The 13,805-nt window shown below is 41.8% G+C and overlaps 1 protein-coding gene across 18 annotated transcripts in view; it reads right to left on the bottom strand.

Moving 5' to 3' along the window:
• cadpsb (Ca2+-dependent activator protein for secretion b) overlaps positions 1 to 13,007 on the bottom strand; it is a 50,376-nt gene extending 37,369 nt beyond the window's left edge. For 7 of the 18 annotated variants that reach the window (XM_037251979.1, XM_037251983.1, XM_037251982.1 and 4 more), the window contains exons 1-2: positions 12,319 to 13,004; positions 763 to 876 (exon numbers count right to left, since the gene is read on the bottom strand). In XM_037251979.1, coding sequence (XP_037107874.1) covers positions 763 to 876; positions 12,319 to 12,645 — 441 coding nt within the window. In that variant the 5' untranslated portion in view covers positions 12,646 to 13,004. Of the gene's footprint in view, positions 1 to 762; positions 877 to 12,318 lie in introns of all 18 variants that reach the window. The other 11 variants (XM_037251988.1, XM_037251991.1, XM_037251995.1 and 8 more) reach the window with 3 other exon arrangements.
• Positions 13,008 to 13,805: the final 798 nt, after the last annotated feature.

Genomic DNA, 13,805 nt, shown 5'->3' with positions numbered 1-13,805 from the left:
TTTAAAATCATGAGAGATTTTTTGACACAACTTTTTGGATTTCATGATACATTATTGTGAACCTTAGGTGTGTAAATTCTTACCAAAAGCAACAATTTTCCCTCATTGGACCCTTTTAAAAGACACTAGCTAGTCAGCTCATTTTTCACCATTTCATGTATTTATAAAATCCATCATGAAAATACAGTGGGGAATATTACAGCCATTTTTCACATGTCGGCGAAGCTTTAATTAGGCTGTATAGCCGTCTACCGACTGTATAAAGATTTATCTACCCTTTTGCCATTATGCCTTTGCTTGTTTTTTTTTCCCTCCATTAAAGAATTGACCTTTCATATCCACTATCTGTCATGTCTCGAGCATCCACAGTAATAATGACTTGCTTCATTATGTGGATTGAAGAGCGTGAGCTTGGAAAGACGGCTGTGTCAGCCACATGGTCTGACTCATAATCTTCACAGTGAGAAACCTCAGCCACCATTTTATCACTCAGCCGCATGGATTTGAGCATTTTGACATGGAAACTGGAGCAGTTCTGCGTGGGGGCTTGGATTTATGGCCCTGAAAAAAAAAAAACGTGGCTCGACTCCGTGCATAGAAATTGCTCCGGCCAACGGCGTTTTTGCACTACAATCAGCAAAAATGTACGTGGACATGCATTGAGTCAGTGATGAATTCAGAAAGTCATCCAGCCTCTGCTCTGTGGAAAAATGGGTTGTGATTGATTGAGCGTGTGCTGCTGTGATTATGCTGTGCTGGTACCTCGTGGTAGCTCTGCACAGCATTGATGAAGGCTTCATCCGCCACAATTTGCGTGTCTCCGTTCAGGAAGGCTTGGAAGCGATCCTTGGTCTGCTGAAGCTGCTGCTTTGTTATCTGGCGAGGCAAGGGCACACAAAGGACAAGGAAGCATTAAGGCGAGATTAGACAACACTGTCCAAATGGACGCACATTAGCTGAAACAATGCTATCCCAGCCAGTCTTTAAATGTTCTTGTCAGCACAGAACTAGGCTAAGTACTCCCAGGCTAGCTGGGAGACGTGGTCCACCACTGCCTCCTCATTTGGCCTGACAAACTCTCCCAGTATAGGCGGAAGCTATTCTTGGCCTACGAAGTACATAAAGTGGAAAAGGCTCAACGACACGCTCCTAAATCTCTCCGCAGCCAATGAAATCACCCGGGGAGATAGCGAAAAAGGGCGTGTTGGCTGATTGGATGCGCAATCGCCTACTTTCAAGCAAAACACGGGGGTCATGACCTCAGGGGTAAAGATTGCGCGGTAAATCGAGAACTTAGCTTTACAGCTCCGCTCCGTCTTTGTGATGTAAAGCCTGCAGAGGCGCAGCCGCGCGCACCAGCAGTAGTCAATCTTCTTCTTATTTTTTTTTAAATGACGCCTCATGAATAAAACTCTAATGTCGCAGACTTCTACCACTCTGATCCCACTCGTGCCCCCACCTTAGTATAAACTTTGCCAAACCGATCCATCTCCTTGAACTGAGAGCAACAAGAATACGGGACACTGATAACAGTGAAATGGAGCCTCAGTGGCATTTATTCACCTTTTCTAAACTCGCGCAAACAAGTTGGCTTTGTAGGTTCTGGAAATGAAATTCTATCTTAAAGTTTGACAAAACTTCAAATGAGCTTTGTAGGACATTTTTCTTGTAACAGCAGACAGTTATTATAGATTTTAGTGGTGTGTTCCGAGATTTTGCTAATATAAAACATGTGCCTTGGCTTAATAACTGTCAGGAACCTTGATTGGTTGGAGTAAAAAGAGGTTTGCATATTTAGGAGCACGGTGCATAATTCACTTGGTAAAACCTTCCCTATAATTTAAACAGTGGTCAAATGAATACAGACACTTAACTTTTAACTCATTTGCTTCAATGTTGAGATATTTTATATGCACATAAAGAACCTAATTAAAATAACATGCACCTCTGATCTCTTCTCCCCCTTTTTTTTCCGTCCACCTCACTCAGGTCTAAATGTCCTTGAATTGATTTAACACACGCTAAAAGAGTCAGTGACCTGAAAGCCAATCGAGCGGCCATCTCCCTGTGACAAATGTTGTCTCCACATCAAGCTGTTGTGTATATCATACAAGCACCAGGATCAGCCGCTAATATGCGTGTGCGTGTGTTAGCAAATGGCTGACTTTGGTGTGGGAGGAAGATGCAAATGCATTCCATATCATGTGCCTGTGAGGCAATCTCCATAAGCCTGTCGCATCCTCCAAACTCCTTCAGTCTGCTTAAAAAAATAAAGGAGAATTAACTCAAATCTGTCAGCACGAAAGCTAATCATTTTTAGGGACGCTGACATTATTTGTCCAAAAAACACGATATAATTTCAATGTATTATTATTAATATTTTATTATCAATATTATTGTTATCATTATTATTATTATTATTATAAAAACAACTTCATCCATTCCACACTTCACTTTTTTGAAAGCCTCAGTGTGAGAAGCTTTGATCTTAGTAATGAATTTCATCTTTGTGAAGCAGAAGAATGCTGGTTCACGACCGCTGCTTTCCAAATTAAATGCGAAATTTCTGTGCCAAACAATTATGAAAGCAACCTAATGTGAGTCAATGAAGTTGAAGCAGTCAGCTGGACTGGTTAGTTGCTTTCATTTTCTCCTCAGGGTGTGGAATGATGATTAACATAAATCCTTCAAATATGGAATTTTTCAATTTAATCATTAGCTTTGGCTCTTCTGTAGCTTCGCCGGTGACAGACTATTAATCTTTTCGTCAACATTTCGCGCACAAAAGCGAGACTGCTGATTGGAAAACTGTAGTGATTAGTGACCATATTGATGGCTGAGGGAAAGTGCCTACATTTTCATCTGAACCACATTCCCAAAACATATTTTTCCTACTTGGCGCATATTGATTCTCTCTCTATGGCTGTTATCAAGATTGCAGCAGGGCCCCGTGATTCATTTGCAGCAGTGAAGTAAACATTAATCACCCCCCACGTATCAATAGAGGAGCCAAGAAAAGGCATTATGCATGGAAAACTTTCAAAACTACTTGACTGTACTGTAAAAACGACTTAACCCGAATGCTTCTGTCATTAGGTGGAGTAACTGTGACATGTTTTGAACGTTTTGTCATATTTTGATTATACGGTCAGCATGATCTCGACAATTTTATTTTCCACATCTTATAGGATGAATGACATTGTTGTCCTTGCTGCGCTTTGACGGATGGATTAATTATCTAAATGAGTAAAGCATATAGCCTGAGTGGTTTAGTTTGCTGAATCACCCTTACTGGACACTTCTGTGTGATTCGTGAAGTTGCATCACATCGGAAGTTGATGGTGTTTTCCTAAATGAAGTTCAGAACAGGGGTGTGTCAAACTCTGGCCTGCGGGCCAAATTTGGTAATTCTATTTGGCCCACAAAGACAAATTTTGCATTGACTTTATGTGTCAATATAAAACTTGCAAATTGTCGTTACTTTTTAAAAAAATAGCGATGTTGCTTGCAATTTTTATTACCATTTTTTTTAACAGTTTTTACTAGTTTCTGATTTCAAAACTAATTATTTATCAGTTTGTTGTGTAGCCTAATATGAGACGTTCATATATTTATTTGGGCAGACAGTCATAAAAGGAAACTATGACTACGATGCGGCCCGTGACAAAAATGAGTTTGACACCCTGGCATAGAACATAAAGCATCCTTTATATCTGTGGTTATTCACAGACGTGGGTACAAATTTAATTAAACAATAACATGAATGAAGAGCCAACAAGATATCAGGACCGCAGGCTGGAAATACAACGATGAATCTTTCCAGAAAACTCAACAAAGTCTACACAAACAACTTCATCTAAAACCACGGCAGCCTAAAATATACTGAAGATAAAACTCAATATCCGCATTAATCATTCACCGCAACATTCAATATGCCTGAATGGGATTTAAAATGAGACTTGCATTGAAAAGTTTGCCTTTAAAAAAAATAATTTAAAGATAGAGTTTGCTTACAGCTGACTTGTGTGCATGACGAAAAATCGAAGCTTTGACGATCCCATGTCTGGAATTTCGATTCAGACCCAAAAACGATCATTCAGCCCTCGATTGTGTGAACTCAATTTGGATAATATTCCTTAATGCAGGTTGACATTATTGCTCACAAACTAACCGCCTTTGTTTCTTTCTTTTTTTTTTCTTTTTTATTCTCAACACAAAGCACATTTCACATCACGTGAGCAAACAGCACGAGTACATGACAGCTGCACAAAGTCAAACACAGCAAGTCCAACGCCATCAAGCCACTGTGGTCACAGACTACAGAAACACAAAGACAGGTGCTCGGGCTATTCTCTCCCCCCGGGCAGACACGTTCATGTTCATTTGCAGCATTGTGTGAGTCAACGGCAATTGTCGGGGTCAGCAAACAGCCAGGTGTGCTCTCTGCTCTGCGGACACACGGCAAACACGTCGCGTGTCCGCAAGCTCCACTATGCTTGTCATAGAACACGGCGTTCGCCACCAGCTAAGCCGCTTCTCGTAACAGACATCCATTATCACACCACCCACTCCCTCACAGCACCCGTTCTGCTCGGCCCCGGTTTTCAGTCATGCAGTTACCGAGCAGAAAATGAGCCCTTACACAAGTATGACATAAATGGCATGGACATGCGAGCGTCCCGTGGTTTACAGGCTGAAATCGGGCGGGGGCCTCTTTGAAAAGGTCACGGCAAAACGAAGCTATCAAAACTCTCTGGGGGAAGGAGATCAAGAGGTTTTTAATTACATGTTGCAGTTTAGTTGATACAAGTAACCAAATTTGAGGGACTTAAATGATTGAAAAGCTGGTTTCATAACAGCAGACGCCTGTTAGCTGATGGGAAGGTTTTATAACATCGTTTGGGTCCATATATTTGAAAAACTGTATTGTAATTAGGAGTGTCAAAATTGATCGATTAATCGACGCCGCATTGTATTTTGATAATCGAGTAAGTAACTTCTGATTTCTGGCTCTCTAAAGTAATAATTCCCAGATTTCTCAAGTCCTTTATGAAAGCAGGCTGATTTATCTTTTGTCTTTCATCAAAATCAGACATTTGTAAACATATTTTTACTTTTAAACAATGACATCATCAATCTTTCCTGTGTGATATTGCTTAGCAATCAGAAAAAAAATATTTTTTAATACATTTGAATGGGAATAAAATTGTATCTGATTATTTGATTAATCGATTGAATAATCCATTCTAAAAATATTTGATCGTGACTGTCCCTATACATCTGAGCAAAGTTTCAGTCTGCAAAGAGAACAACACTTTCTAGGTGAAGGCGAGCATTCAAGTCGTCCACATAGCAGTTTCTCGCCACTTTTCAGCAATGCAGGAAGGGAAAAAATGCTCCAGTGTTTGAACCTGACATGCAGGGTGATGCTGCCCCCCCAGGTGGCTCTTTGCTTTCTTGAGGCCTGAGTCAGGGAGCAGAGGACTGCAGTAATGATTCTTGCACAGCTTGGACATCTCTATCCTCTCTGCCTTTTTATGTGAGGAAAAAAAAATCTCCACAACTCCCATCATGGCGTGCTTATTTCCAACTGAAGCAATGTTTCACGTAACACCAACAGCATAGAAATGGCTCGGGGGACAAAAATGTTTTATTTTGAGATGACATCAAAGAAGGCAGCAATTGAAAAGATGAGTCCACTTCACAAAAGAATGACGCACGCTCTCAGCGCTGTGCAGACTCATTCATAAGAAGAGTTAATTTTATCCAAGCAATTACTGCAGTAGGACAAAAGATCATTTCAAGCAGGAAGGATGGCCCCTTCTCTGCTGCTGTTCATAATCACACATTGATTTCACACACTTATGTCAAGAGAAAATAAGCAGTACAAGTATCTTGTTTACAAATTCAATTTCTTCGACAGGTGTGTGCCAACTGCAGTCTTGTCACATTTGAAATAATTCACCAAGAATTAGAGGAGAAAAAAATGCAATTCACAATGTTTGTACTTTGACAGGTTGCGGATTAATGATGACTTTCATAGTTTATAATTTGCACCTCATATGCCTTCGAGTCAGTTGCAGACTTCAACCAAGACCTAATTAGAATCAGCGCTCAATTACTCCGTAGATACTTCTCTGTATGCCTTATTTGAAAATTCATGCACGATAAAGCAAAGTTTCCAAAAAGTTCATATAAAGGAGTCGCAAATCGAGAGAATAATCAGCTTTATGCAGATCGGAATTAAACATTTATTACATTCTTCCTTCGGCTGTGACCCTGCCTGCTGCCACAAAACTTCAGAGAAATAAATTGTTGCGCAATCCTGCTAATGGAGGAACGCCCAATGAAAACAAATGCCCTCTGCCAAAATAATGCTCTATAGTTAAATTGCAACATTTGTAGGAATAACAGTTAGAGGAACACATATTGTATGTTTCAAGCTGTGACATCATCATTCGTCAACAACATGGTTTCCTCTCTGTATGATGTACTAAGAACATGGGATTACCTTTTGTAAATGGACTGCACTTATCTATACAGTAACCATTTCTAGAGGGAGATTGACGGGAGGGCGTAGATTAATCTTTCAGGACGGACACACCAACTAACCTTAAGCCCCTTTTAAGCTTCACGGATTTGCTCAGTCATGAAACAGTGTTTCATTCTCGTCAGCATGTCAAGGTTAGGCAGGGTGGGGGGGAAAAAAAAAAATCATTGCGCTCGACGTCTAACATCGGGGATCACGTGGGCTCTGCTGGGACATAAAGGTTTAATTAACACGTGCGCCACGGAAATAGAAATCAACTGGTGCAGGGTGAACGTCAGAATGTGAGATGCAGCTTTCGAGCTGGCTCGCAGATGCACATTGTGTGAGGGATGAAAAGAGAAAGAGCAAATCCTAAATTGTCTCGCAAAAGCTCCTCGGGGTGACATTTTCATTTCGATTGCTGTTTTTCTACTAACAACAGTGTCCCGGTGTGTTGGATTCATCAGCTACTGCTGCTTTATCATCTGAATAATGAAGCAGAAGTACGGCCAACTCTGGCAGAGTTGGAGGCAAAATATGTTGGGAATTGTTTTTATCCATTAAATACTAGAATGAGTATATTTTCTTTCCACCATATGAGTCCTGTCCACAAATTGGAGGTAAAGGATTAACCTCGGCTGCTTTTAGGCTTACGCTCTTACGTCCACAATTTGTATCACTAATGTTGTTAAATCGTTCGAAAGCCACCTTTGACCTTGACCGCAAAGCCTCTTTTATTCTGAGTGGATGTTTTTTTGTTTGTTTTTTGCAGGCCAAACTCAATTTAAAGCTCTTAGCGAAGAGTGCAAATCATCCGGCATGAGTCGCCTTTCACTGATGAGTCATTTTATGAGCTCCATTTACATGTTCAAATGTAATCTTGATAACATTCTTCTCTGAAGGAAGAGTAATAAAATGTGCCTGGAGCACAAACATTCATTCTTGTTTAAAATGTTTTCATGCAAAAAAAGAAGTTGAACTTAGATGAATTAGTCGGTTACATGGCCAAGCTTTCGGCATGATGTAACCATTTTTAATTTTTTTATTTCACATTTTTAGCAGCCATACAAGTGTAAGAATCTGTCTCTCCTGCATGATATGCTAATGTCTGACTTAACATATTAGATAAATGAAAAATATCAATAAAATAAACTCGGGCTTTGTTCGTAAAAACTGCAATTACTGTCGTGGCAAACTGAAAAAAAAAAAAGATTTTATTTCCTGCACAATGTCCTCTCGGCTTTCTCCTTTGCCAAAAAGCGAGTAACAATATCCGTGAAGCTGTCGGGAAATGTCCTGCTGTGATTTTTGTCAACACACGTGTAAATGAGAATTTATCGAGTCTGGAAAAAAAAAAACGATCGTGTCCATTTTACTGATGGAATGATCAGTCGATATAGTAATTATCGTGACAGGCCTAGACACGAGTAAGCCTATCCCAGTTGAGTTGTGGGTGAGAAGCTAAATACACCTTGGACTGGTTACCATCTAACCACAGGGCATGTAAAGACAAGCAATCACTCACACTCACAACAACTTCGATTCATGTTTTTCGAATGAAAGCTGGAGCAGCCACACAAGCACATAGACGCCCTTAGCCAAGATTGAAACCTCTCAACTGGGAAGCAAAAAGGAACATTAAGACACTTTCATGCAATTATCTTTTGTTTCTGCAGCAGTTTCACTCACAATTATGGATAATTGAATTGAATTATACATTACCTCTTTCTGTTTTGCCATTTTATCGCTCCCGTCTCACTTAGATCCAATCTTTTACTATATTAGCTGTCTTTCATCCATTAGCTGAAATGCCACGCTTAGCTCGATTAATATATCGCTTCAACGAGATAAAAATGTATCAGCAAAAGTTGAAGCCATTAGGTCGATGGGTGAATTTTTCCTTTGACGCATTTATTAACAAAGAAACTGGAAGATCTTTTATGGAAGTGTCTCGTTTCTAGTTGATGTGTCGGAACGATGCGCCATGGCGCTCTCATTATATTTTGTACCTGAGCTCTAATTATACACATTACAGCCACAATGTTACAGCAGGTTCACTTTCACAACCACGTTTGCAAAGAATCAAGTATAATTTTTGGTTGCCACTGCATGGTCGAAAAGGTCAAGGCCTAATGTTGTGGCTGATGAGTTTTGAGGAGTTAATAAAACGAAATGAGCTGCCAACTTGTGCAAAATATTTCCTGCAGACCAGGTGTAATTTCACAAAGACAAGTGGTCTGACCCTAACAAAACGAGAACTGATCTCTCATAGCTCAATGACAGCAAGCCAATGAGAAATGTTGACAAGAAAGTCTTTTTTTTTCCACCACGCTCAGCACCACGGAGGAAACCTTCACCCAAGTAGCACCGATTTGAATTCACATTCACATCACAGAGGCTCCCTCGCTCAGAGGCTGGATGCTTTTAGAAAGTGCTGAGCCAAGAGATGCTCTATTAGGAGATGATTGGGTCAGGCTAACTTACGGGAATAACAAATCATACTAGAGAGTGGGGGGGAAAAAAAAATCGGAAACTTTTCTGTCATCTATTCATACTGTAGACTGTGAGGCCATCGCAACAGTTTGGACCAAACCAATAAAAACAAAGCGGATTGCACTTGTGGTAAAACAACCGCATTTTCTAGCTTAATGCTAACATACAATCGACGAATATCTATGGTGGTTTTAGAATGCTTTAAGCAAAGGATATGTGTACATGTTCTCGTATTTTTCTGTGTTTATCTTTTTAATTGTTTTTTTAATCTACAGTACTTGATATGTTAACAAAGTGTTGAAGCACTCTTTCCTTTCTTTGGTTGACTATATTATATGGTTTAAAAACTTTTTAAGGGATTGATATCATACTTAAAGTAGGGAAAAAATATTTTGTATATATATATTTTTTATATAGTATTTATCCTCTGCAAAAAAAAACTAATATTACAACATCTTTTTGAGTCACTTACAGGAAATTTCCAATAATTCATGTTTGGATTTGCTGTTTACAATTAGAATAATATTACCTATAGGATTGCTAATTTGATATTAATTATTTTTAAAAACTTGTTGCATTTATCTATAATTTCCCTTCCTGCATTGGATGTCCAACCTGTCTGATTAGGACTTTCTAACAAGCCAAAGCACAGAGAAGACTGGTAACGTGAAAGTGATTGAGCTCCACTAGTCGGGAGGGCACGCAGGAAACAATCAGTCAAGAACAGAGGTGGTGTCTGACACCAACCTATGAGCCTGTCATCTCCTCCAGGATACAGTACTTTAACATCCAATCACACACGCACTGTCGCATCAAGACCCTTTACTAAGACCTCCACCGTCAAGGAAGTTCAGACACTCATACAAGTACTAGATGGCTAAGGTGCTGACAGCACAAAATCTTCATTTCTCTAAGTTGACTTAAGATGTAATATTTCGAATTTATGTCTGCCAAACAGAATTCAAAACTACTGCCGCAATCAGCGCGTACAATATTGAGATATTTCACATTGAGATTAAAGCAGTAGCCTGACTCATCACTTGACCATCACTCTCATCCATCACCTACAACACTCATAAATATTGTTCAATTGTAAACTGTATTTTATGCTCTGCTCAGCAGTCTCCCAAAAAATGATTTCTTGTCTTGTTCTTGATTGATTTTATTCTGATTTTAGTAACCTGCTCGTTCATTCAGACATTTATGAGTTATATTTATAGTGACCTCACAGTCATGTTCTATTATAGGACCAAAGCTGGTGCGTGCAAACAATAATCCTTGCGAGGCACACTAATGTAATGATGTATCACGAGTCCAGTTACTCCAGTAAAGAACAATATTTTTTATTATTATAGTCATTATTATTCCACCAGGCTTTTGAATGTTAATGAAAAACGGAGGACTTAAGCCGGCAGGAATAAAATAATGGGGACTCCATTCCATGTCTATCAATAACCTTAGTTACCTACTCCCAGCATCCTTTAGTGTAAATTATGCAATTAGTTTAAGTGTGTCCCAAGACATGTAAGCAGATAAAATATGAACGTTTGAATAGCGGCAGTGGCGCGCTGCAGTTTACAAGAAGATGCCAGTCGGTTAGCGGGAGGAAACATTTTCCCCGTCGCCCTTCAAAAGGCCCTTTCCCCCCTTTTGTGTCGCCCTTTCACAAGGTGACGGCGGCACATTGAAGACGCAGCAACGGGGGTGACGTACTTTGAAGCCTGGCCTGTATCTCCCCGATAGTCCATGGCTGACTGTGTGCCTGCGTGGCAGACCCTCTAATAACAGATTACCATGGAGCCGCTCCATATGTTTTGCTTTGGCTTTGAGTCTTTTCATTACCAACGAATGGCTTCATCATATTTGTGTGACTAATCCGTAATAGGCTGCACTGTGAGGAATGTGCATTTAAGAATATTTGCTACTTTTCGACGAATACCGAATGACTGCTTAACAATGACATGTTGTTGACTTACATTTTAATAGCCCGCATTGTTAAGGGTTTCCATGTAATTATTCTCCTTTCATATTTTTGACATTTCTTGACTTTGCATGCCTAATTCTCTCTATTTTTCTCCTTATGGGCTTTTATTATTTTCCGAAATAATAGATTCTTTGAAATGGGGACAAAATGGAATTGCGCAGCCTGACTGTCGACAGTCTGGTGTGGTCTGGGTTGCATTTCACATTGGCGTGTTTGTTCAGGTATTCACTCACCCACCCACAGCTCAAAGGTTTTGTGGCTGCCTGAGTTGCCAGATATAAAAGTGCATTACTAATCACGCATTAGACTGTCGGTAACCTTTGCCAAATGGGACGACAAACAAACAAATACATGGAAACAGTGGTTTAGCCTCCCACATACATGAGTCAGCAAAAAATGTCGACGATACGGTGTCTAAGAGAAGACGGCAGGTTAAATACAAACAAGAGTGTGCAATATCTGTCATGTTGTTTACGGACCTGAGGAGAGACAGATTCATACATTCCTGTTCAGTAGATTAGATTTTAAATAAAATAATAATAAAGAGTATGCATCTGTGGTGAAGTTTCATAGAATAGATAAGGACGTCCTGACCTAAAATTGGCTTCAGTTGAACATCACACAACAACCTGAAAGCACGTGAGTGATACGCACAAATCTATAGATGAAGGCAGATTAAGGTATGTAGGGAACATTTTGAAATGAATGTTGAGTCATTCGCCATCTGTGGGTTAAGAGGCTCATTAGGGCTACCTCCAAAGGTCCGAGCCTAAAAGTCACCTTGGGAGGCCAAATTGATGAAGAGGGGAGGGGGGGGGGGGGGGGTTCATTCATTTGATTCTTCACCTACATTTGCTGATGGCAACAAGTCTCAATGCAAATGTTTCTTTCTTCTGCTCCTTGCGTGCCCTTGCACACTTACTGTGCTTTCTGGGCTGCACAATCGATCTCACTTGGGAGCTTTGTGCATGTGCAACACTCGAGTCAGTAGCTCTGCACCACCATGTGTCCTCCTTCTCTACTATCCGGGGGCTACTTCATCATGCTCCCACTCATGCTCGGTGATTTCTTTCTTTTTTTTTTTTTGCACCAAAAACAAACCGGAGGTGTGCTGTGTTCCCTTGCTGCTACTAGGTAGCCGCCCCCCGACACAGCCGTACTGTATCTTATGTAGGTCATCAATGATGTGAAAGAGGAGGCGTCTCAGCAGCATGTGCTTATTAACGATGCCCTTGCACCGAGGAGGAAAGGGAATAGGGGGAAGAAGAGAAAAGAGAAAGGGGCGGGGGTGGCGGCGTGGGGGTGCGCTTACCTTCTGTTGTCGCCTCGCCATGTCTGTGGGCTGCTTGGCGTTGAATGGATACGCGATGCATCGCATGACAAACACATAGAGCTGCAGTTTCTTCTTGCGCTCCTCTTCCTCTCGCTGCAGCTTCTCCAGGTCGTCCTTCTCTTCGCTGGCGGCCGATGGGCTCGGGCTGGTCGGCCTGGCGCTGCTGCGGCCGCTGCTGGGCGCCAGTCCGCCGGAGCTCTCGCTGGTCCTGCTCGGGGAGATGCGGGCCTGGGGGGCCATCACTTCCTTGCTCTCCTCCTCCACTATCCCGTCAGACTCCTCCTCGCTGGACGACGGATCCAACATCTTGCTCTTGAGGCGATGACCTTCCTACTAAGGAGCCTGACCTTCCAAATTAGGTCCCCCCGCCCTCCTCACCTCGAGTGCGGCCGCAGTGTGGATGAGAGTCGGGGTCGGGTCAGTGGAGAGGCCCAGGTTGCGCTCGGCGGCTTGGGGAGAAGTGAGCGGTGCGAGCGGTGCGAGCGGTGCTGAGAGATGATTGCCGCTTCCCACTGAGCATCCTCCGTTTGCGCCGAGCCCGCGTCGATGCTTACGTGTTTTCTCTCTTTTATTGGCCAGTCCCTGCTGCGGATGCGAGGGGGAGGCAGGGGAGGGGCACAAACGAGGGGGAAGGAGCGTGGTGAGGGAGGGCTCAGAGAGAAAAGAAAGCAGGCGATGTGCTTCCACGCGTTCCACTCCGCGCAGGCGCATTGCAAATCTGTCCCCGGTCCTGAACGGAGAGCGGGGAAGGATGCGCGTCTCGGCTTCCTGGGGGCAGCAGCGGTACACCTAAAATGGCTGCCGTGCAGGAAATGCTTTGATGATGAGGCCGGTTAGAGAGCAGTCAGAGCAAGCACTGCATGCGTGGCAGCAGTAAATACTGAGACCTATTTAGAGAGCAGGAGCGAAGCCATTAAAAAAAAAAAAAAAAAAAGCTCAGATGGGGGAAAACTGTTTTAGTTCCTTGCCTGACATCCCTTGACAGAAAATTGAATCCTAACACAGCCACACATGCCGCACATATTTTATTTGTTTGTATATTTATTTGTTGCGGTGGGTGAAAAGTTACGCCTCATATAAACATGCAGTGCCATAAAGATTATAAAAATATTTGGTTATATGCCAATGTTTGCTATTGCACAGATTCAGACCTGAGGGCTTGTATGCTGATGTCACACAACTGAAACATTGTGATTCAGCTGAAGATGAGCCAACGCAGGATGATCTTATTTCTGTAGAGACAAATACACAACGAAGCAGGAGCGCAGCAAAAAAACCTGTCGCACCTTCACTGTCTTGCTTCCTGACACGACCCGCGGCCCGGATGATATGATTAAAGTGACAATGTGTCAGCCTGCGTGAGTTAAGATGACAGTAATGCACAACCGCTCTCCCTATGGTGGAAAGCACATGAATGGGGAGCATTACAGTGGAGCCGCCTAAGTCAATGCCACAAAAGTGGTACA

This window comes from Syngnathus acus, chromosome 5, assembly GCF_901709675.1.
Source record: "Syngnathus acus chromosome 5, fSynAcu1.2, whole genome shotgun sequence".
NCBI classification, from domain to species: domain Eukaryota; kingdom Metazoa; phylum Chordata; class Actinopteri; order Syngnathiformes; family Syngnathidae; genus Syngnathus; species Syngnathus acus.
Note: the sequence above shows the minus strand (reverse complement) of the source record. Positions and strands in the feature narration are given on the sequence as shown.